The sequence below is a fragment of the Syngnathoides biaculeatus genome, chromosome 13, assembly GCF_019802595.1.
Source record: "Syngnathoides biaculeatus isolate LvHL_M chromosome 13, ASM1980259v1, whole genome shotgun sequence".
Lineage (NCBI taxonomy): Eukaryota > Metazoa > Chordata > Actinopteri > Syngnathiformes > Syngnathidae > Syngnathoides > Syngnathoides biaculeatus.
In genome coordinates, this window is record NC_084652.1 from 16,844,961 (window position 1) to 16,870,611 (window position 25,651).

Here is a 25,651-nt window from a genome sequence, read left to right on the forward strand (position 1 = left end):
TACTGTACACAGAAGAGTTCGAAAGCGTAGAAAAGTCTGGATGCAAACAAATTCTTTGTTGCTGGATCCGTTCTCCATCAAGAATAAATCCCACATAGTGATGAAGCCACTCTGATTTTTTTCAATACAAATACCAATATTTAAATAAATTAGCCCTAGTTTTACACAAACTCGCATTTATTAACAATGATTGGGGAAAAAAAAAAAAAGAGTGAGTTGGCTCCTCCGTACACAAAGCGTGTTGCGGCCACACGTTAAACTTCGGTAAACCGCTCGGTGACAGACCTTTTTTTTTTTTTTAATTAAATATGCACTGTTCTCAAATGAGTCCAATGCGTATCTAAAAAAAGAAAATAAACCGCTGGTATAGGCTTCAGCCCCCGTACACGGAAGCGTTTTGCGGCCACACATTAACCTACGTAGACCTCTGCGTGACCGACAGCTTATTTTCTCTTTTTAAATATACATTAGACTCATTTGAGAACAATGCATATTTAAAAAAAAATGTCTGTCGGGGAGAGGTTTACCGAATTTTAATCTGAAAGGCAATGCCTAACCAGCGAGAAAGACCCCATCAGTCATATGCTCCAATGCTTTTTGAAAAGTGGGTGGCTTCAAACTAAATGTTCTCTGTCTTGAGTTATTTAACACATTAATGTAAATACCATAAAATAAAAGCTGGAATTCTGAACTGAGGACTCATATTTATCTTTTGATCTGAAACCCAAATGTCTTTAATATACAACAAAAACAAAGAAATTAACCTTGCCATTCCATTATTTTGGAAAGGGACTGTACATAGTAAGTTTCTTTCAGCTTGTCCCTTTTGGGGTCGCCAAAACATACAAAAATACAGCAGTTATAGAAAGTATTCAACACCCCTTAAAATTTTCACTTTATTTTGCAGGAGTAAACTGGAGTACCCAGAGAAAACCCACACGGGCAGAATGTGCAAACTCCACACAGGCAGGGCCAGAATTTGGACCCTGGTCCTCAGAACTGTGAGGCAGTTGTATAAACCAGCAAGACAAGTATATTTGGAAATACATGAACATACATGTCCAAAAATACGTCAACATGCACAAAGAGACACAAACATCCATTAACCCACATGAACATTATGCAGATAAAAATGAACACACAAATATATACATACAGTCCCTTGTGAAAGTATTCGGCCCCCTTGAACTTTTCAACCTTTCGCCACATTTCAGGCTTCAAACACAAAGATATAAAATTTTTAGTTTTTGTCAATAATCAACAAGTGGGACACAATTGTGAAGTGGAACAAAATTTATTGGATATTTTGTACTTTTTTAACAAATAAAAAACTGAAAAGTGGGGCCTGCAGTATTTTTCGGCCCCTTTAGTTGCAGTGCAGCAAACTCACTCCAGAAGTTCAGTGAGGATCTCTGAATGATCCAATGTTGACTGATGATGATAAATAGTATCCACCTGTGTGTAATCAAGTTGCAGTATAAATACACCTGCCCTGTGATAGTCTCAGGGTTCTATTTAAAGTGCAGAGGGCATTATGAAGAGCAAGGAACATACCAGGTAGGTCTGAGATACTGTTGTGGAGAAGTTTAAAGCCGGATTTGGATACAAAAACATTTCCCAAGCTTTAAACATCTCAAGGAGAACTGTGCAAGCAATCATATTGAAATGGAAGGAGTATCAGACCACTGCAAATCTACCAAGACCTTGCCGTCCCTCTAAGCCTTCACCTCGAACAAGGAGAAGACTGATCAGAGATGCAGCCAAGAGGCCCGTGATCACTCTGGATGAACTCCAGAGATCTACAACTGAGGTTGGAGAGTCAACAATCGGTCGTACACAGCACAAATCTGGCCTTTATGGAAGAGTGGCAAGAAGAAAGCCATTTAATAAAAAGTCTTGTTTAAAGTTTGCCACAAGCCACCTGGGAGACACATCAAACATGTGGAAGAAGGTGGTCTGGTCAGATGAAACCAAAATTCAACTTTTTTGGCCACAATACAAAACGATATGTTTGGCGTAAAGGAAACACAGCTCATCACCCTGAACACACTATCCCCACTGTCAAACATGATGGTGGCAGCGTCATGGTTTGGGGCTGCTTTTCTTCAGCAGGGACTGGAAAGATGGTTCAAATTGATGGGAAGATGAATTGAGCCAAAATAAAGGACCAGTCTGGAAGAAAACCTGCTGGAGTCGGCAAAAGACCTGAGACTGTGACGGAGATTTATCTTCCAACAGGACAATGATCCAAAACATAATGCCAAATCTACAATGGAATGGTTCACAAATAAACGTATCCAGGTGTTACAATGGCCAAGTCAAAGTCCAGACCTGAAGACCAATCGAAAATTTGTAGGCAGAGCTGAAGTACTGCTGTTCACAAACGTTTTGTAAGGAAGAATGGGCAAGAATTTCAGTCTCTTGATGTGCAAAACTGATCAACATACCCCAAGCGACTTGCAGCAGTAATTGCAGCAAAAGGTGGCGCTACAAAGTATTAATGCAAGGGGGCCGAATAATATTGCATGCCCATTTTTCAGGTTTTTATTTATTAACAAAGTTTAAAATATCCCGAAAATTTCATTCCACTTCACGATTGTGTCCCACTTGTTGATTCTTGACCAAAAAAAAAAAAAAATTATATCTTTATGTTTGAAGTCTGAAATGTGGCGAAAGGTTGTAAAGTCCAACAGGGGCCGAATACTTTCGCAAGGCACTGTACACACAAAATGTGAACATACACAAACGTAGAGCTACATAATCATGGACGGCCTTACACAAACATATTGCACATACACCAACATGCACAAACGTATATGTCCCTGTGTGGATATACGTGAACATACACAATCACCATAAATACGCAAACATGCGCAAACATACTGTATGTGAATATACTTGGAACGTATATGAAGCTATATGAAAATAGGCAAACACAAGCAGACATACAAACTGGACATAACCAAACATGCGCATGAACATATGTAAACATACACCAGTAAACGAGAAATAAAACTTTCTTCCTGTTTCAAGCCCAAAGAAGTAAAGAACCGATCATGTGTTCAAAATAATTGATAATATTTGGTTACCGTGGCAGTGAGCTGTACTGCCGCTGAGCTTGACTGAAGGAATCTTCCTGCCTCTGACGCTGCATCTGAACCTCCACCGACACCGAGTGACGACCCGGCTGCTGTCCCGCTGCCGCCGCGCCGGGACCATTGGACTGGAAACGACATCGTCATTTGACATCATCAAGCCACATGGAAAATAACGAGCTACTAGTAGGGCTGGGCGAGTAATCCATTTGTTCGCTATTCATGAAGTCAAGTGTATAAAACAAAGCCTTTGATATCGATTAAAATTACAAATCTGATGTCATAATTAATTAATAATATTGAGACTTTATTGCCAAGCCCTGCCAGAATATGACTTTTAAAAAATTGCATGATCAGTTAGAGGTTTTAGTTTGTTTTTGTTTTTTTTTTTTTTATCAAAGGGGAAGCACTTCCCAATATGTGTGATAAATATATTTCTATTATTTGTATGGGAATAGGTGCTTGATAGAAAGGTAATGGTGGAAAAAAAAGGTTTAGAGCATGTTTGCAATCAGGAAAAATAAAGTTAATACAATAAGGGGGTTTAAGCCATTTTGATTAGCTTTTTCTATGAGGAGAAAAAAATTCAAAATTGGAAGTTGAATTTTTGATAAAAAAACAATAACAGTGTAACAGTTCAGAATGTGAGTGAAAACATGGCCTGTAAAGTTTATATAACTTTGTACATTTTTTCCCCCCCAAGGGTACCTGTATGGAAAAATATAATTTATTCCTCCATTTTCTGGACTAGTTAAATGCTGATTTCACATTAATACCTTTTTTTTAAAAAGTTTGGAAACTTTTTTGGCGTTGGGGGGGTGGGATATCACAATACTAATACATAAAATAGGTGATTCGATTTTTAATGCCATATAATCTTAACAACACTTCAGGATGCAACCAAAAATGGCTTGTAGAGTGAGGTTTGACATCAGGGGTGCCAAACTCATTTTTTTCGCAGGCCACATTGTTGTTCTGGTTTCCCTCAGAGAGCCGTTATGACTGTGTAACAAAAATATTTAATCATCTCATCATATTTACCTCGTCAATTTATGAAGTAGTTTTGGAATCAGAAATCAAGGGTAATGCGTTTTTCAACTATTCACGTTTGGTAACACAAAAATGCTTGTAATATCTCAACTTTATCATTCATGATATATGACTATTTGAAATTTTTGTCCAGATTTTTACAAAAATCATGGACATTCACACTCTAGATTTGCCTTCGCGGGCCACAAAAAAATCATGTGGCGGGGCGGATCTGGCCCCCAGACCTTGAGTTTGACACCTGTGTTTTACATGTATTATGATGATTATTATTATTTTAATTTAACAACCGTATCGCCCAGCTCTACAAGTGAGGATGACAATTAGCCACTTGATGAAGTACATAACGCAGTCACTTACCTGACCAAGATGGTGTCATGGTGATGTCAAAAATGGTGGCCCGGCGACATAAAAACAAGACAGGAGGGGGCGGAGTGAAGGGAGAAGAAGCATGCTGGACACTCGGACACAAGTTACTGATGACGATGATGCATGTTAGTCAAGGTTAAATCAAGGACTATGAACACAACATCACATCCATATAAGGACATGATGGATGCTGCTCCAGTTCTATACAAGAGGAAAGGCTTCGAGGTGAAGTCTCGCACATTTTGGCATGTGCACTTGAATCCTGCCTACATATCAGAAAGAAACATGCGCATGTTTGACCATTCCGAGGCTTTCTGTTCTGGATACATGATGACACGGGACCGGCTCACTTGGCTATAACCGTTACGGCCTTTGCCGCTTTTACGAGACAATTTACGAGCTCTTTTGTGTGTAAAAAGGGTTAGACCTTGGACTGGTCGCCAGCCAATCGCAGTCGGAAGACATTTTAGATCAATAACAATACGGTACCATAATCCCTCGTTTATTAGGGGGATTACGGTACGAACCGCCCTCTGCAATAGGTGAACTCTGCTAAGTGGCAGCCATGTTACATTAAAGCTGTATTGAATTTCCCAAGTTCCACGCACTGTTCTAAACATTTCCCATGGTCTTAAATACTTTATACTCATCAACATACATCATGACAATATTCTATGAGCGCACTCAACATTGACGTTGACGCTGATTTTGAATATACAGTCTGTACCAGACTTAAGGCCCCAAAGCGCAGTGGTTAGCGCATTGGTTTGGTAAACCAGGGGTCATGAGTTCGGATCTCACTGGGACCTCCACTCCCCAAGAGGGGTTGCGTCAGAAAGGCCACCCGGCGTAAAAACTGTGCCAAACAAATTTGAGCGTTCATCCGAGATGGCACGCTGTGGCGACCCCTAACGGGACAAGCCGAGAGAAACTTACTTACGTTTACGATTTACGGATGCCATCTTGGCTGCCAACACAAACATTCTCCCATTCTTCAACAGATCCGGAAGTTGCATCTGTTCTGCTCTAACTGCACACCTAACGACTGCAGCAGTGAAAAAAGGAATCACAACATCTTCCAATCATACACAAGGAGACAAAATCTTTTTACTGACTATTTCTGATAAGGTAACAAAAAACAGCAGTCCAGTGATGGTGTCGATATCTCCCCTGCGACTGACTGGGGACAAGTTCAGGGTGTAGTCCACCTTTTGCTCGATGCCAGCTGGGTAAGGCTCCAGCTTTCTTGTGACCGTTGTGAGGATAAGAGGCTTGGATAATGGATGGATAACAAAAAAACAGTTACGCCAGTATTCTATGACAGTGTGAGGTTCACAATGTGAGCCGTAGCTTCCTCGCAGCTTCTCGCCATTTGGCTGCACGCACGACAAAAGGAATATTGCGTCATATGGTAAAATGATTATCAATATATTGAGGAATTACTGTACGGGGAAGCCATTTGGGGCCATCATGTTGCATCCCCGCCCCACAAAAAATTGCTGAATTCTTTGGAAAATAAAAGTAAAACAATTGGAAGTAGACATTTTTATTCATTTTAATAATGAATACATGGGAAAAAATATTAGTGTGGTAAAATGAGGGCTCACATGAAAAGCCAAAATTTGCAATTACTTTGTTGCACTGATTTGGTATTACCCCCCCCAAAAAAGTTAATTAAAAGGAACAGCATATCTTTAAAATGTATTATATTTATCTATCTCAGTAAATATGTTAATTTATTGTAAATAAAATGTTAGCAAATTAAAAAATATAAAAAAAATATTCAGATTATTTAATTGGTAAATTCAAAGTAATCTAATTGTATCATAATAATTTGCCCACTCCTGGAATAACAGTGAAAAAAAAAAATTAAAAGAATTCTTTATTGTCAACATGCTATTGTTGTCGTTTCTTTTTCCTCACAATGTTCTCCCAAACAATGAAGAGCGGAATGTGCTCCCAAGCTTTCTTGTTGTTGTTGCCCCCGTTCTTAAGGAGACAAAAGTGTCTGAAAAAAAGGTTTTATTATGCAGACAAACAAAAGAAGATGACTTGGGCTCACAGCCATTTGATCGATATCGAAAAGAAACCACAGCAGCACATTGACAACAAACATACAATAAAAATAGATATTGAAAATGGGTGATCGCTAAAAATATCAGTAAAAAGTCTTCATTTCAACATTAGTTATACAGCACAAACGTACAATCCCGCTAGCTGTTGAATATTATATTTTTAAAAAAGTTCCTAGGTTAATGTTGCTGCAGTTCAAATAGTACATCAAGCCTCCTTAAAATACAAATTAAAACTGCCTCATAAAAATAAATATTACAAATAATTGATCATTTTGCTCGTTAGGGATGAAAAGGCACCCGAAAAGAAAACGGCTAAAACTTCCTTTGACAAAAATTGATAGACCACTCACGCAGACACACACACACACACACACACACACACACACACACACACACACGCACACACACACACACACACACACCACACACACACACACGTCTCTCAAACAAATGCAAACTCCCCAAGTCACAACAAAAACCTGCACGCACACACACACTAGCATTAAAAATTAATTTTCAAACTCACAAAGACACTTTCACAAACGCGCAAACTACCACACATGCACACTGACTATAAAAAAGACACGTAGGCATTCTCACTTACACACACACACACACACACACACACACACACACACACACACACACACACACACACACACACACACACACACACACACACACACACACACACACACACACAGGACCTTGACTCAGTCCTTCTATTTTGACAACAGCTGACAACTTGCTGGGCGGGTCCATGCAGATGATTGACAGACACAAAGGACCGATGAGATTAGTGGTAATGCAAGCATGCAGACAGTCCGGCGGGGTGCTAGCTTTGTTTGGGTCGGGGGGGGCGTCCGGTCAAGTCTGGTTGCCAGTTAGTGGTGGTTAACGTTGGTGTCTAACGGCCGGCCCGGGCGTCACACACTCACCCAGGGCTGCTCGAAGCCGAAAGCGCATCGGCGATCGTCGCCGTCGTCCGGAAGGTTCTGCGCCTGCTGGAACTCTTGCCTCAGCCTCTGTATCCGGTCGTGGTTGCTTGGAGCCACGCGGTTGCTGAACACACAAACGCGCACATCAGTCAGAACATTTGTGAGTGAGCTTCACTGAACGCGAGTTACTGAGATTGTGTGGGAGTGTCGCTCAATGATTTTTACTTGTGGATATATGAACAGTCATCAACTTCTTAATACACACACAAATTGCACAGTAAACAAAAGATTAGGTGGTGTGATGGTTTAACCCTGTAACAGACCATTTTAACTGCAAGTGTCTGGCCAGTGAACATGAATGACATCATCATTATGCTCATGTTTAAAAGGCAACACAAATGCTTCCTTATGCTGCATTATTATTTACACAATACTTTGATATTAAGTCATGTGTGCTTTGAAATCTCACCCTCCATATTAACCCCTCCCCACAGACACACACACACAAACTTTCATGTCCAGGATGTGAATGTTTTTATTTTTATTTGATTTTTTTTTTCTAATCACTTTGGTCTGTGATGGAAATTACATGATACATTTTAAGTCCTTTCCGGGACTGGGATTTCTATCCAAATCAAACATGCTACTAATTTAAAATTGGATATGAATTTGTATGCATTTTAATATCTACCTGTAAGCCAAAGTCTGTTATACATTTTTTTTTTGTTCTAATTGAGGAGAGATTTTTAAAAAAATATTTTTTCCTTTTAAAGTAAAAATCATTGGTAATAAATATGACCCAGAATGTTACGGTGATTCTGACTATTATGCAGCTGCTTTTCAACTGAAGGCATTTGGTCGGCTGTTTACTTTGAAGCGTTGACTCACGGCGCTTGACTCGATGGCGTCCGCTAAAGTCGTGCGCCCACGCCGCCTACATTCCGCGACCGGGGCGCCATGTTCCTTTCAGAAGGCTTCTCGCTAGTGTTGCTCTCTCATGGGGGTTTGCCGAGAGCGCAGCCTGCCGACTTGGCTCAGATGGCGCGCCATACGTGCTTGCTCGTGCTTAGCCTTTCTGCCGCTTCTCCTTCACACAGCCAACATGCGAAGTCTGAGTCACCAGGATTGCCCGTATCCATTCGCTGTCTCATATGTTTTTTTGTTGTATTTTTTTCTAAACTTTTTTGTCTTAATACATCTAATGTGTTGTTTTTTCCCCAATATTGGTGTATTTTGTTTAGTACTGACTTGGGAAAGGTGTAAATTCTGGTCTTGTTGGACCTCAGTGCGGTTTTTAATATGGTAGATCACAATATACTGCTGGATAGGTGGGTAGGACTAAATGGATCACTCCATAAATGGTTCAGGTCCTACCTGGAGGAAAGGGCTTATTTTGTAACCATTGGAAGTGTTCAATCTCATCGAATGAGGGTCAAGGGTCAGTTCTTGGACCCCAGCTGTTCAGCCTGTATATGCTGTATATGAGTCATATTCTTCAGAAGTCTTCTTTTCCTTTGGGCTTGTTCCGTTAGGGGTCGCCACAGCGTGTCATTTTTTCCATCTAAGCCTGGTGCATCTTCCTCTTTAACACCCACTATCCTCATGTGTTCCCTCACAACATCCATCAACCTTTACTTTGGTCTTCCTCTCGCTCTTTTGCCTGGGAGCGCCATCCTCAGCATCCTTCTATCAATATACTCACTCTATCGCCTCTGAACATGTCCAAACCATCTAAGTCTGCTCTCTCGAACCTTGTCTCCAAAACATCCAACTTTGGCTGTCCCTCTAATGACCTCATTTCTAATCCTATCCAACCTGCTCACTCCGAGCGAGAACCTCAATATCTTCGTTTCTGCCAACTCCAGTTGTGCTTCCTGTTCTCTCTTCAGTGCCACCGTCTGTAATCCGTACATCGTGCCGGCCTCACCACTGTTTTATAAACATTGCCCTTCATCCTAGCAGAGACTCTTCTGTCACATAACACACCGGACACCTTCTGCCAACTGTTCCACCCTGGTTGGACCCGTTTCTTCACTTCCTTGCCACACTCTCCATTGCTCTGGATTGTTGACCCCAAGTATTTGAAGTCATCTACCCTCGCTATATCTTATCCCCGTAGCCTCACTCAGTCAAATTCTTCAGAAGTATAATTGAGAAACCCAATGCAGGGTCCAACAAGATGAAAAGTGCCCTGTCCGAAGCCCAGGAGGGCATCCAAGTAGGCGCCATTTGCTGCACAATGTGTCCCAAAAAGGAGTGCCCGCGGCATTACCACCTCTCGGGCATCGCGGAACAAGCGTAGCTGGGCTATAACGCTGAGGGGGTACAGTATTGCAACTACATAATAAAAAAATGCGATCGCTTAAATTTTTTTTAGCACAAACAAGATTAAAATACAGTAGGTATGCAGGCGGTCAACCGCGTGGACGAGACTTCAATAATGAAATGGCGGGACAAGGGAAGTTGCCACTCATACTTTCATTGGTCGATGTTGCGCTAGCAACCAATCAATTTTTTTGTTTGATTTTTTTTTTTTTTTGGGGGGGGGGGTTTATTGTTCCACATTTTGCAATGGGGACATGCCCCGTATCAATATGCTTCATGTAAATATAGTATCAAACGTAAGCTGAGCTGTCTTTTTTCTGGGTTTGGGTGGAAAAAAACCCATGATGCACTTAATCCGCAATCGGTGATTAGCGAAATAGAGAGGGATTACTGTATTTGAAAAAAAGACGATTGCTGTTAGTAAAAACCAAAGATCAGGTCTGAAACCTTTGTGCTCTGATAGATTCCAACCACACTTTCACAAAAACAACCTCCTACCATCTGAAGAACATATCCAGAGTGAAACTTGCATGTCCCAAGCAGATCAGCAGAAGCTCATTCATGCTTTTATCTTAAGTAGACTTGATTATTGTAATGGTCTTCTGACTGGAATCCCTAACAAGAGCATTAAACAACTGCAGCTCATCCAGAATATCGCAACTCAGGTTCTGACCAGAACAAAAAGATCAGAACATATGACTCCAATTCTAAAGTCTCTCAGTCATCTTCAGATTACCATAAAGTGTTGCTACTGATCTATTTCAGAAAATCCGGAAAAACGAAATTGAATTTTTGCAATTTAAAAAGGAAAACTGAAATATCGAACAATCATAAATATTCAGACCTTTTCCCTCAGTATTTTGTAGAACCACCCTTTTGAGTTAATGCAGCCATTAGTCTTTTGAGAAAGAAGTGATGAGTTTGGGAATCCTTCTCTAGTTCTGTCACGTTGGATGGTGAACGTTTGTGGACACATTTTCAGGTCTCTCCAGAAAAGCTCAATTGAATTCAGGGCTCTGGCCATTCAAGAACAGTCAGAGTTGTTCTGAAGCCATTCTTTTGTTCTTTTAGCTGTGTGCTTAGGGTCACTGTCTTTTTGGGTGGTGAACCTTCGACCCAGTCTGAGGTCTTGAGAACTCTAGAGGTTTTCGTTCAGGATATCCCTCTACTTGCCTGCATATCTCTTTCTCGTTAATTAGGAGTCATCCTCCCCTACAGCTGAAAAACATCCCCACAGCTTGGCGGCACCACCATGATTCACTGTTGGGACTGTATAAGACAGATGAGAAGTGCCTGGTGTCCCACACATAGATTCATGTGTCTTGCATTGAGGAGAGGCTTCTGTTGATCTCCTGTGCCATAAAGTCTCGACTAGTGGAGGGCTGCAGTGAAGGTTAACGTTTTATAACTTTCTCCCAAATCCATCTCTGGAGCTCAGTCAGTGATCCTTGGTTTTTCTATACTTCTCTCTACAAAGCTCTTCTCCGACGACTGCACAGTTTGGCCAGACTGCAGCTATGGGAAGAGTTCTGGTTGTCCATAACATCTTCCATTTAAGGATTATGGAGGCCACTGTGCTTTTAGGAAACTTAAGTGCAGCAGAATTATTTTTTGTAACCTTGGCCAGATTTCTGGCTTGCAACAATTGACCCCTCCGTACAGGGCACTTAACCATGCCTCCTGAAGTGACGTCACGCCACGTGCGCTGACGGAAGACAAATAGTAAAAATGGCAAATACAATACAATACATTCTGAACTGAGACAGACTCCATGCTTCTGATTTCATTCAAATCAACGATATATTATAGATTCTCAATACAATACATTCTTAATTGAAGAGACGCCATGCTTCTGATTTCATTCAATCATTCACACGTAGCGGTGTTATGCTAGCGGAGAACGTCTCATTCATTTGTACGAGACGTGTATTAAAAATCAAATTTAGGGCATATCTTCGTGCAAACACAGTCTGGTTAAGCTTCGGCCGCGAGCCAGCAAGAAACCGACACGTTTGTGCAGTCCGATCATTGCTAAATATCGCTCAACAAAGAATAAGTGTGTCAATCGTTCACATGTAGCGGTGTTATGCTAGCGGAGAACGTCTCATTCATTTATACGAGACATGTATTGAAAATCAAATATAGGGCATACCTTCGTGCAAACATATCTGTTCCGGTTGATATTAGATGGATTTAGTTGATGATGCGGTCTTCCACAAAGTTTGATCCATCGAAGGCATTCTTCAGTTTTGGAAAGGGTACGAATCGAACTCCACCAACTAGCCTATAAGAATACCTGTTGTCACTATTACAAAGTCCGTGACTACACCTCTTAACCATATTTTTTGTTAAAAAACCCAAATACGCGATAAAACGCTAACTAAACCTATACTGGACCATGCAATGTTGTCTGAGAAAATGGCGGGAGCAAAAACGGGCTTTGGTTTATGCAGATCTCTGGCCTCTGATTGGTCAGTGACGCGGATTGCGCAATATCCACGGAGGGGTCAATTCTCTCTGAGTACCTCAGGCAGTTTGTTTGACCTCATGATTCTCATTTGTTCTGACATGCAATATGAGCTGTAGGTTCTGATATAGACCTGGACCTGGCTTTCCTTCTCAATTACAACCAGTATAAATCACAAGGCTGGACTCCAATGAAGGTGTAGAACAGGGGTGCTCAATGCGTCGATCGCAAGACAGTCTTGGTTGATCGCGGGACGGCGTGCCCAAAAATAAATAAATAAATAAACGTCAGCCAATGTTCCCTCTAAACTGTGCGCCTGCGCAATTGTGCACTGCTAATGCAGTCTCTTTGCAGATATTCTGCGTTGCGCGCAAAAAAAAAAATCCAATGCAAATTGAAAATATAACATACTATTCAGTTTGTGGCATTTTGCAATGTGATTCAATGAGTGACAGATGACCACTTGTTACATCCAATGGCACAATTCACATACGTTCTGTAAAATATGAAAAGAAGAAGCCTCTTTTTTTCTTTTTTTCCTAGTTTAGAGCAAAGTAGAGCAAAGACGAGCTAGACATACTGCTTATATTTAGTTTCGATATTAATGGAGAAAGTTAAAAAAGAAATGCTGTTGTTTTAAGATGCAATGACTGTCCGAGTATGTGAATAAACAAAGAAAAAGTGGTTAAACTGGATGAGATTTTCTCTTTTACGAAAGGGAAAGTTCTGGTCTGAAGCTAAAGTGAAAAGTGCAGGAGGAGATGGTGTGTAATTTTAAAATTCCACCTTGGCACAGCCTGATCGGGGATGAAAGCACAGACAATACAGTGCACAAAAAGCTAATACTGTGTTTTAAATATATATATTTATATATAGTATAATATATCACATAATATTAATACCATAACATTGGGAGCATCATCATCAATCCCCCCCTTTGGCGGTAGCTCGCCAAAGGTTGGCTGCTTGAAATGTAGATCTTGGGATAAAAAAGTCTGGGCACCCCTGGTGTAGAACCATCTCAATCAACGGGTTCATGGACAATTTTTTAACATTACCTTAGGTTACAGATTATTTTAGCGTTAGGAAGTCTTGGCATGGCTGCAGAAGGCTCAACATTTTGAATTATTCTCCACATATCTTTTGCCATAATCTGTGGATTTTCCCCCATGGTTTAGTCATAATATTTGTGGGATTTCTTTTTGTCTAACCTTCACATGTATCCAGATATGTATAATTTTCCTTTTCTTTTGCCAAATATTATAAATTGTGTTCACAAATTCTTTTTAAAATATTCATTGATTTTGTTTCAAATAATTTAGTATTTTCCTTTAAGGTCAGTTTTTCAAACATTTTTGCAAAATAAATTAAACAAATGCATACATTTAGTGTATTTTACATCTATTAATATTTATTATTTTTCCAATATTTGTACATTTCTGGTCCAATATTTGTCTATTTTTGTCCCAAATGTGCAAATTGTTTGTAGTATTTGTTTGTGGTCTAATTCATATTTTTGACAATATTTTATTATTTTCTCACACCTAGTAATTTGATTTATTGCCTCACATTTTTCTTCTAAAATGTAGACTTTTTTCTTCTGGTCCCCTAATTCAAATCCTGAAGTCCACCCTTGGATTGGCTGGCCGTTTAATTGTGGCAAAATATATCCGCTATCTGCAAGGCCAAAGCCGCTTAATCTGCAGCGAGAGATGAGGAGAATCTGGATGACCCTGGATTTGGCATCTTGTTGACGCGAGCGTAATCTCTCTGCGGTGTCAACACAAACACAGCTTGTTGAGCATGCTAATCCTCAGCTAAGGTTTAGCATCCAGTGGCGCTCATTCCCATTTGGAAGCTAAACATTTCCCTGGAAACACGGACGGAAGAATGATGCCACAAGGCGGACCAGGTCTCACATTCTTGTCATATTTCTTTTTTAATATTTGTGTTTTGTCCCCCATGTTTTTGTATTTTGAACAATATTTAGGCATTATATTGTACAGTATGTATGTATGTATGTTTTGATTTTATTTTGTAAGGACTTTTTGGGGATCTTTGTCATCACTTGTCAGTTTTATTTATTATATGGTTAGTTTGTAAAGAGTTAATATAATTATCTATAAATTTGGCAAAAATATTCTATAAAAATATTTTGTGTGTATGCTAATATTTTGCATTTCTCGATTGAATGCTTTGTAGTTTTTGTTAAAATGATTCATCTTTTCCAAACAGTGAAAAAAAAATATTTGTCAGATATTTTGAATTATTTTGATATTTGGTTCAACATTTAGAATTCCATCCATCTATCCATTTTCTTTGTCGCTTATCCTCACAAGGGTCGTAGGGAGTGTTGGAGTCTATCTCAGCTGTCAACGGGCAGGAGGCGGGGTACACCCTGAACTGGTTGTCAGCCAATCGCAGGGCACATCGAGACAAACAGCCACACTCGCAATCACACCTAGGGGCAATTTAGAGTCTCTAATTAATGGTGAATGTTTTTTGGGATGTGGGAGGAAACCGGAGTGCCCGGAGAAAACTGACGTAGGCACGGGGAGAACATGCAAACTCCACACAGGCGGGTCCGGGATTGAACCCGGGTCCTCAGTGAGGCCAACACTTTACAGCTCATCCACTGTGCCTCCACATTTAGAATTCTTTCATCACATTTTTTTCCCCCCAATACTACTTTTGTTTTTACTGATACTGGTATCTAGTTTTTCTTCTGTAGCAATCTATTTTTTTGCTCCGAAAAGACCATTTCTTCCCCTTGTTAGGATATATATTTTTTAATATGTATCTGAATTGTCTATTTGCGCCAGCATCACGCGCACACACGCATGTAACGCGTGCACACAGAGTGTGACGGCTTGTGAGATAAGGCATTTCTATTATCATGAGGCGTCACATGACCCAGGCAGCTTGCCGGTCACCTGGGGAGACTGTTACTAGGGCAACAAGACTGGGATGTCACTTGGCGGGTACGTTTTAGCCCGAGCACTCAGCTGGTCGACTGCTCCCTGACGATTGGCCATCGTGTCAAAATGCTGCGCTTCAGACCCGTTACGCTGTTGTCGAGCTGCAAGTAGACGTCACACTGCCGCACAGTCCAATCGTATTACATTACTAATACGATTCTTGCAGGTTATTTGGTTCAAATTAAACATTACATGGAACTTATATTTGTGCATTTTTTTTCTTCAACTGGTCTATTAAACTTCATCAATGTTCTCTCTGGTTCTTTAAAGTTCTTCAAGTAGTTTAAGGGTTTGCTAAGTAGGGGACAGGCTCCAGGACTCCCCCTACCCTTGTGAGGATAAGTGGTTTGGAAAATGGATGGGTTCTTGTAAATTCTTAACAATATCTGAAGTTCCTTAAATTTATTTTAATGTTCTTTAACTTACAGTTTTTCGTTTTGATGTAACGTCCTCAAGATTGTTAAGGTTCTTAAAAATTATTTAGATTTGTTAAGGTTCTTCGGAATGCTCTGAGGTTCTCTAAAGGTTCTTTCAAGTTTTTCACAATATTTTAAGGTTGTTAATTTTTCAAATGCATTCGGGGTTATTAAAAAACTTTGACGTTTCTTTATAGAGCTTTCCAGTGACTTCCTGTCGACGCGTGTCCTAAGAAGCCGACATTATTAGTTCAGATGGGGGGTGACCGATGGACGCGCTCGTGTTCCAGACAGTTCCGGGCTGTTGGGTTTGTGGGGGGGAACTGAAGCGCTACGTGAGGACCTCGGTGTCTTGCCTACTCAAGTGTGGACGTCTCTATTGCTTCTGACAGCTTCAAACATTTTAAAAACAGCTTTATTGGTTGCAATAAAAATGGGAATTGCTTCAATATCAAGGGAAAGCTACATTTTGAATTTGAAGGAAAGACAAAAGGGACATTGTTTTTGTTCAATTTCTGGTTTGTCAATCATCTTAGAGTTTCCAAATTCTAATTTTTGAATACATTAACTGAAGGCTCTAAATTGCATGTAGGTGCGATTGAGAGTATGAATGGTTGTTTGTTTCTATATGCCTTGCACTGGCTGGAAAGCACTTCAGGGTGTCCCCCCCCCACCCCCCTGCCCGATGATAGCTGCGATAGGCTTCAGCACTCCCACATGACCCTCGTGTGGATAAGCAGCTCAGATAATGGAATACAAACATCTTGATATTGGCCATACTTTCGGAGTTACTCTTCAATTCCTTTTCTCAGTTTTTTGACACCGAAATATCGTGTTGGCTATACGAGACCAAAACTTGCAAGACCAGAACTCACCAAGACCGAGAAAAGACCAAGCCCATTAAAACTAATTTTATAAACCATTACAAGGTTGAACAGTTTAAGTGCATTCTTTCTTCGGTTTTAGTATTTTTAAAACCAATGACACAAAAGCAGCATGTAAATTGCAAAAATCTCTAATCGTAATATTTTTTTTTTTAAACAAAATTCTTGCCAACCCCTCCATGTTTTTATGAATTTCAAATGAAATGGAAGAAAAAGGCTAGTTTGGGATGCTAATGGTACAGAGTTTGCATAAGCTACAACCAAAGTATAATAGTGATATTAAGACATTTTATGATATAATTCAGAACTCAGACAATCTTAGAAGGCAAAATTGAATACGCTGTTTAATATCAGCTACCTGTGTTTGATACATGTTAGTAAACATACGTTGAAAGTATTTGCTGTTCTACCAAGTGCTTCTCCTTCCAAATGCCGAACTTGAAGAATATCAGATCAGTGCTGGTCTTGATGGAAAATGCCCCACCAAGCAAGACTAACACTAACCCAAGGCCGAGACAAGACCAAGACTTCTGGGAGTAGTGTCTGAGACAAGACCAAGACCTTCAATATGTGGTCAAGACCAACACTACCAAAACCCAACAGTCCCAAACCCCGACAGCATATCCAATGAACCCAATCAGTCTATATTTTCGAAGGGACAACAGGCAGAAACCAGACTTCGTGCCGCATAAATCTTACGATGCAGTACATTGGGAGACACTATGTAATTTATTTTCCTCTTTTTCTGCCCCCAAACAGCCAGATGATAAAATGATAGCAGCAAACCAAATTATTTGTAAAAAAAATCAATTATAATTCTAGAAAGAATCAATGTATTTTAGGAGCCAGGCTTTGTACTGCAAAGAAATACATGTGGCGTACTGTGGGGTGAACTGACCCATTGAGCTGCCCCCCTTTTATGACATCAAACAACCAGTCACATATTGGCAAACGATGGCAGCACACCAAATTATTCTAAATTTTTTTTTTTTTTAAATCAGTTTCAAAGATATTTTTCTACTAAGAGCAAGAAGATGTTGCACAACAATAACAATGGACTCTTCGGAAACCAACAACTAATCATATATTACCAAATAATATTTTTCAAGAAAGCTGACATATTTTAGGTGGCAGACTATCTGCCCTAAAAAAAATACCCCCCCCCTCCCGTCAAGGGAAATACACGGGGGCACACCATCAAAGAGCGCCATGGATGGAAAAGAAAAGTCAAAGGGTGTCAGCGCACTGAAGCCTTCACGCTTCATGCAATCCCTCCAGAGGACGTCTGCTGCTGTCTGGTGAAGATATTCAAAGATGGAAAGCGTGTTTGAAGGCTGGGGCGGAGGGGGGGAGGATGAACAGTGAATGGCGGCACAAGATAAAGGAAGGAAGGAAGAGTCCAAGGAAGCAAGGTAGGAGGAACATACTGGAGGTGCAACATGAAGGAAGTGGTCAAAGAAAACAAGCCAAATGCACAAATAAGAAACATCATCTTCTACAAATTCTGGTGCTCATTCTAATCTCCCTGATGCCCAAATTCTTTACAAATACATGTAGGTCAGTGAAAAATATAACAACCATTTATTGTGTCTGGGGTCTTTTAAGATATTTGAACAGAAGAGTTAAAACATACTTCGGCAATCCAAGAGCCAATGTTTTTCTGTGTGCGCACAAACAACCAAAACGTGCTCATTCAACCACCAAATGAGTTGAGCTCTCCATTATGCTAAAATGCAAATTTGGCCTGTGACCTTTAAATACTTGGATTTGAGAATTATCTGCACAGTAACTTTTATAGATATTTTTTATTGAAATTAGTTGTTTTAAAGCACCAAGTATCTTGTTGGAAAAAAATATTACCCTACAAAAAAAGACCTCTTTGACAGTTCCCCACATCCCAAATTATGAAAACAATATAAAGCTCAATCAATACTACTATTGACGTTTGTTTGTGTGGCTAAGTGAAACTAGTTTCTCACTCCAACTTCTGTTTTGATCGCCGGTGATTGAATGTGTGGCTTTTTAAAGTCCGTTAAACTGTTGATTTCAGTGTTGTGTTTAATTTTGGAAAACTGACCTTCTTAACTCATCCGGTATTTAATTATCACTTTATAATAAAAATCACTTCATTTTAAATTAGAAAATGATAACCTACATTTTCTACTTAGAATTAAAGATGAATCAAGAGCTTGTGCTATGATGGCTTTTGGGAGAAAACAGGACTTTAAATAATGCTCGGAGTCTTCTAAAACTACCATGCTCCCATTGAACGCTCTGAAGACACGGAAAGATTGATGTGGAAATATCATCAAAGCCAAAAAAATGTTTGCGGTTCTTTCGTTTTTCTGTGCTGAAATGACGGCGAGAAGCACACGGCTCGCCGGCAGGCCAACGCGATGCAAGGATGCATGAAACGCTGCAAGGGAATATTTTATAGATTAGATAGACGCCACTAGAGGAGTCGGCTGGCAAGGGCTTCTGGAAAAGCCCTCAAACAGATTGGAAAGGATGGAGTGAGGGGAGTGGGGGGCGGGGGCAACATGCTACGTCACCATGGTTAAGTGATTAAAGCAGGGAGGAGGAGAGGAGGTCAGGGTGCAGACTACGTTCTGGCATCATGTGAAACCAATCCCTGGAGAACACGGCGATTGTTTGATGGCCAACCAGGGGGGTCATAAATAAGACATTAAGGAGATTGAGAGGCCGTGGGATGGTTGGGGGTGGGAGGCGTGGCTGGACTTAAGTGTGCCACTTGCATTGTTAGTTGTGCAAACCCGCCGTATTTCATGGTGATGGCGTCTAATGGCTGGAAAGCTCTTCACATGTAACTGATGATTTACTGCATTGTACTACATCCCCGCCGCTCGGCCGGCCGGCATCGGGTGACGAAGTCCCGTATCATGGCGTGAAATCACCCCGCATTGCTGGGCTCGTAAATCTGTTGTTAGAATTCACTATCAAACGCTCACTAATGCCACATGTTCAGGAACAAAAAGGTACTGTGAATAGTAGACTTCCCCAGACCCAAAGATATTTAGAATTGCCTAATAATAATTATAATAAATTAAACCTTCAATGCAAAATAACTGTGAATTACAAGTTCAATTGATTCTGTCACCAACTGTGTAAATCAATTTGCGCCAGATATGAACTGTAACCTGCTTTATTTTATTGTCTTGAAATAAAAGCAAAAATTTGCGCTATGGCTACGCATCAACCCTCACCACTAGATGACGGCAGCACACTTCACAACATTAACCCACTGCTAATTCATATTGCTTTTCTTGTAGTGGAAGGGCAATATCAGTTGGTGGCGCTAATGTGCCTTTGCACTTGTTTGCTAACCACCACCAAAACCAGGAGAAGAAAGTGGCGAAACAAGATATTGAGGGGTGGCCACTACGTTGACCGCGCTTATCGATTTAACTGAGATTTAGTTTGACCAATCCTGGCCTCTTCTGACAATGCACTGCGCATGTGCACATAAAGGCGGGTTCTAGCAAGCTGGCTTCCCATTTACTTGCTGTCCCTTGGTTTCTCCATGGTCGTAGCTGCGATGTCCCCCGATACACTCATCACCGGATTTATAAACCTTAACCTGGATCTATAAAGTTTTCAGAATCTAGAATGCAATTAATCTGTTCCAGCTAGCCCGCAAAATGCCAACAGTTTTTCCACCATGTCACCAAGAAAAACGGCTTTGTATGGTATTAAGCTTATTTTTTGTCTGGGTGGGACTTGGAACAGATTAGGCTACCTACATGTAAAATGTGCTTTACTTAAGGAAAAATTCACGTTACGAAATGACTTCAGGAACAAATTAACTTCTTAAGTAGAGGTACCACTGTAAATGACTTCCAGATAATTTGATTTGCAAGTTCAAGGATCTTCTTCGCAAACGGTTAAAACACCAGTGATTACTTTTGAGTGAGTGAGTAGTTTGGCACCATCTGAAAGCGATACAGAAAGCTTTTGATTAGCTGTGTGAGTTTCTCAGCAAACATCTGAGGTTAAATAGCACAGAAAAAAATGTTTTGATGTCTCCAAGGCATTATTTGTCAAAATGGCTGTCTACTGTCGTACTACAGTGGCTACAAGTACAAATTCCTTGTGTCTTTTAGACAACCTTGGCAAATAACGACAATTATGATTCTGACGATAAGAAGAATGTTTTTGAGCAAAAGCATTGCCAACATCATCTCAAATCACCATCACTAACACACTAAGAACACAACGAGAAATCACATTAAATATTTTTCGATATTTGATGTGATTTACATGCAAATTGTGACGCCATATGCAAATTGGAGGTTTGTTACATTTTACTTGTTGTAAAAGACTGGGCAGCTTTGTCATGCAGCACAAAAAAATGCTTTTACCCAAGCAGCCCCTTTGGGGTGCCCAAAAAGTTGCAAACAAACCAGCATTGGCAAAAGTTTCTAAGGAGCTATGAGCTAGCCGTACCTTCTTCTGTGAGCGTGCGATCGCTGCGATGGTCCACGGAGCATGAACAAACATTTAAACAACATTGAAACAGCTCAAAGTTTCAGTTACTCTCAAAACTTTTCATTTTTTAAATTCTGCGTTGGAAGCCAATTTTACTTAGCATGTTGATCATGAGTCAGGAACTAGTCAGGAAAACAAATGGGAAGTCTGCCACTCATTTTGTCCATTTTTAGTTATTACGAAAGCAAAGTTGTCTGAGATATATTGTTCAATGCTTCCAAGTTATGAGCAACACTAAATTGGGATTCTTTAATTGTTTTTCTCATTATGTAGGGGCAAAGCGTGGCAACAAAATTTGATGACCTCCTAGAAAACTTTAAATGCTTTTTTTTTTTTTTATAAATTCACAATACAAAGTTTGATCAGCATGTCTATCATGAGTAGACGCTCAAACTGAAGTCGGGGGAAGCAACGGCCAAAATGACACTGGAATTTTTCTACTTTGGTTAAAAGCTCCAACGTTGGTCCATTACCAGGAGCCCTGCAAAAACAAACTTTACTTGGCAACATGAAGTCTGTTTGGCATGTCTATCATAACGCAAAGAACTGAAGTCTTCCAATTTGGTACCAATGGACATCGTGCGCCCCCATTCATGATTGCTCCCAGCTTTAATTCTTACTATTATGACATTAACATCATTGATCACTCTTCCCAAGTCTCATCGATGTGTTATGTGTACGTAGCTTAACTATTGATCCCCCCCTTGGAAAACATGGAAGATGAGTTGGGCGGCTGACCCTTACGAACTATTGATCTGTGACAGTTTTTTCCCTCCCCCAATGGCCAGCGTGACCACAAACTGTCCCTGGGCTCATTAGTGAAAATAACGACAAATCGATACATGTCGTACTTCCTGTGGAAGTCCTCTTTAGAGTTGATTGATGCCGCAGAGCCACGACATTAACGGCCAATCAATTCAGATGATTAAGACCTGCAGTATACACTGGAATGTTTGAATGTACAACAAACAGAAGATGGACAACTGAAAAAGACGGAGAAGAAAAAAAGGAAAAGACGGAAAAGGAGGAAGAAAAGATGAGAGAGGGAGATCAATGAGTAGCAGATAAAGAAGGGTATGAAGAACCAGGAGAAGTAGTTGAAGGGAGAACGAAAAAGAGGATGGTGAGGAGAATTAGGAGATGAAAGAGAAGAAAGGGGTGAAGTTGGAACAGGTCTCAAAGACGACGGAGGAGAAAGAAGAAAGGAAAACTATCCACCCATCAATTTTCTTTGCCGCTTATCCTCACGAGGGCCGTGGGGAGTGTTGGAGCCTATCCCAGCTGTCAACGGGCAGGAGTCAGGGTACACCCTGAACTGGTTGAGACAAACAGCCGCACTCGCAATCACACCTCAGGGCAATTTAGAGTGTCCAATTAATGTTAATTGTTTTCGGAATGTGGGAGGAAACCGGAGTGGCCGGAGAAAACCCACACAGGTATGGGGAGAACATGCAAACTCCACACAGGCGGAGCCGGGATCGAACCCTGCTTTACCAGCTGATCCTCCGTGCCGCCCAGAGAAAACTAGAATATAGAAAAGGAGAATTTGGAAGAAGAAGAAGAAGAAAACAACGCAGTTGGGCAAAGGCAGAGTTGAAAGGTCGAACAAGGAAGGTATCTGAGCTAGGCCAAATCTCCTGTGGTTCTTGTTGAGGAGGGGATGGAAGCTGAGGAGAGAGGACAGAGGAGAGAGAGAGAAGAAAGTACCCCAGAAAACGCACGTTTCCTTCTGACCTTAAAATAGGGCTGATGTTGTCATATGCACAGCCAACACAACAGAAAACATCTGCAACTTACCGTGAGGAGTTTCCTCAAGTTAAAAGTGGGCTTTAATATCAGAGTTTGGCCTGTGAAAAACTGTACAGCGTATGTCAAAGCTGCTATTTTTTGTAGTCTGTAAACACGATTCATGTGAGGCTGTCACGACTCACGGCACTGACTAGAAAATTTTGTGTGGCAAAGTGACTTTCTTGTGTCGTTTGATTGGTGAACTTGAGGCACACAAAGCTGTGGTTATCACGCTGGATTGGAGCAACAGTGCCAGATGTTCAAGTTCAAAAGGAAAGTCTAAAATTAAATCACGCATTCAATTATTGATAAATGAAAGTCGTGAGCGGCGTGCAAATTAATGTCATGTAGTAAAAGTACTTTTCTCAACTTATACTTCAGTAAAGGTATGCGTCATTAACACGACTGTCAAGTAAAATTAGTTCAAAATCTTACTGAAGTAATGTGAATATGAGTGTTCCTTCATGCTTCTTTTTACAATATACAATTACTTTAAGAATGTTAAAAATTACATTATTTTGGTGGTACTATTTAATGGACAAATGTGTTTTAAGTGTTTTGAGAGGAGAGCAGGTTCATCGAACAAATCTCACATCTCAAGGCACCACTGTATAGTCCAAAATATAATTAGGATCATCAAAAACAATGTTGCAAATCATGAAATGAACATTAGGATTCAAAGTTTGAAAAAAATTACTTCAGAATTTTGTTTTGTTTGGAACAATTCTGACATTTTCATAGATGGCATCTGCCACTAAATAAAAATACTCATTCTAGTAAGATTAATTGAATCTCAAAAGGATATTCAGTGGGTTATGTCTTTACTGTCACTGGTCAAAATATATGACACGGTGACACAACTGGTTAGAGTGTCTGCCTCACAAATCCCGGCCCTACCTGTGTGGAGTTTGCATGTTCTGCCCCCGTGCCTGCGTGGGTTTTCTCCCAAAACTCCGGTTTCCTCTGATATCCACAAAAACATGCATTAATTGGAGACCTAATTGTCCATAGGTGTGATTGTGAATGTTTGTCTCTGTGCCCTGCGATTGGCTGGCAACCAGTTCAGGGTCTACCCTGTCTTCTGTTTATTGATAGCTGGGATTGCCTCCAACAATCCCGTGACCCTTGTGAGGATAAGCGGCTCAGATAATGGATGGATATGAAAATGACCCATATGAGGTGATGAATGATAATAAGCCAGGGGATAGTAAGAAAATGGTGAAGATGGAGAATGAGAAGAAATGGAGGTGGAACATGGCAAGATGATTGTCTTGTATTAGAAACCTTTGTCATCACTGCTTCCTGAAGTCTTGTTGAAATCAGACCCTTGGGGGAGGTACTGTTGAAGGCTGTTTAGGGAATGCCCAGAACAACAAGAAGAGCGAGGAAGTGAGTAGAGACCCCCCCCCCCCCTCGGGACAGATTGCTTACTCACAGGAGGGCACAAATGTCAACTTCGATTTGCACAAGCAGCATGTATGACGTGTTGACATTGATCCATTTTGACATTTTTTCATACTTTGGCCTGTTTCGAGACACTAAAGATCATTAAGATGCGTTTGGCACAAGAATGTCATCATTCATGTTCTTTCTTGTTGATTTACAGTACACTGCTTCTTCATTGTTTTTGGCACTTCATCATGACTAGTACTAGGCATTGAAACTGGAAACCTAAATTTTCAATTTTTAACGGTTTCGGGAGAACCGGAACGCCAGTCCTGTTTCCAATCAGTTCTCAATGCCCAATCATATTCCTATGAGACTTCATCTGGTTTGGTATCGTGTATCCAATCACACTGCGAAGCTTGACTTCATGCTTCAGTACCTCTGAACGCTTCCGGTCCAAAAACAATCATTGACAAAAGCAGACTTCCACCTAGCGGGTTCAACGCAGCTATCCTATCAGAAGAGACAGCCGGCTCTCCAGCTTCACCTCCAGGCGGCCATTAGGCTATGGGACATTGAAACTGCTCCAGATGCACTGTGGGGGTTCACGCCATAATGCCATCACGAAGCGCTAAAGGCTGCTAACCTAAAAATAAATAAATAGATAAATAAAGCAGAGCTTGTTGTCTGGAGAACTTTTGCTACCGCTAATCATTACCCCTACGGGTCAGGCGCACAAAAGAAAAGATTCAAGAAAGAATGTAAGCCTGTCACAAGGAAATGCCATCCCTCCTTGTCGCGTTTTTGATCAGAACCAGAATACACATTCACATTTACATTCATGTGTTGTCATGCCATAAAAAAGTATAAAAAGAACAGGCTGGATTAGAAATAATCTCGCTATGGTGGCGCTGCTGCCTGAGAGAATGGAAGACAACAGATGCACAGGCACAATCATTAAAAATATAAACAAGAAGAGGACATGTTTAATGTCTTTGGCCACTAAACGTGAAAATCACGTGTGTATGTGTAAATGGACAGATAATGCATGCATATGTATGTACAGTATCTGAATGCACACTGAATATACCGAAGAAATCTGGGTTTCAGAAGAAAAAAAAAATCAATTCAAGAAAATTCAGGGTTTTAATTCATGGTATCTATACCTAGATGTGGAAAAACAACTCAGGACTGAGCACCTTTTGTTTGAAGCCACCCAGTTTTCAAGTGAGCAGACGTATTACAACAGATGTTAAATAAAGTTAAAGTGAATGACATTTAATATTTAGTAGCCTAACCCTTACTTGCAATAACTGCACCAAGTCTATAACCCGCTGACTTCATCAGACTGTTGCATTCTTCATTTGAAATGTTTTT

The 25,651-nt window shown here is 40.5% G+C and overlaps 1 protein-coding gene across 8 annotated transcripts in view; it reads right to left on the reverse strand.

Moving 5' to 3' along the window:
- Positions 1-25,651, reverse strand: part of LOC133511217 (partitioning defective 3 homolog) — a 197,823-nt gene that overhangs the window by 6,889 nt on the left and 165,283 nt on the right. For all 8 annotated transcript variants that reach the window (XM_061839939.1, XM_061839938.1, XM_061839936.1 and 5 more), the window contains 2 exons: positions 7,525-7,648; positions 3,090-3,223 (listed from right to left, as the gene is read on the reverse strand). In XM_061839939.1, coding sequence (XP_061695923.1) covers positions 3,090-3,223; positions 7,525-7,648 — 258 coding nt within the window. The remainder of the gene's footprint in view (positions 1-3,089; positions 3,224-7,524; positions 7,649-25,651) is intronic.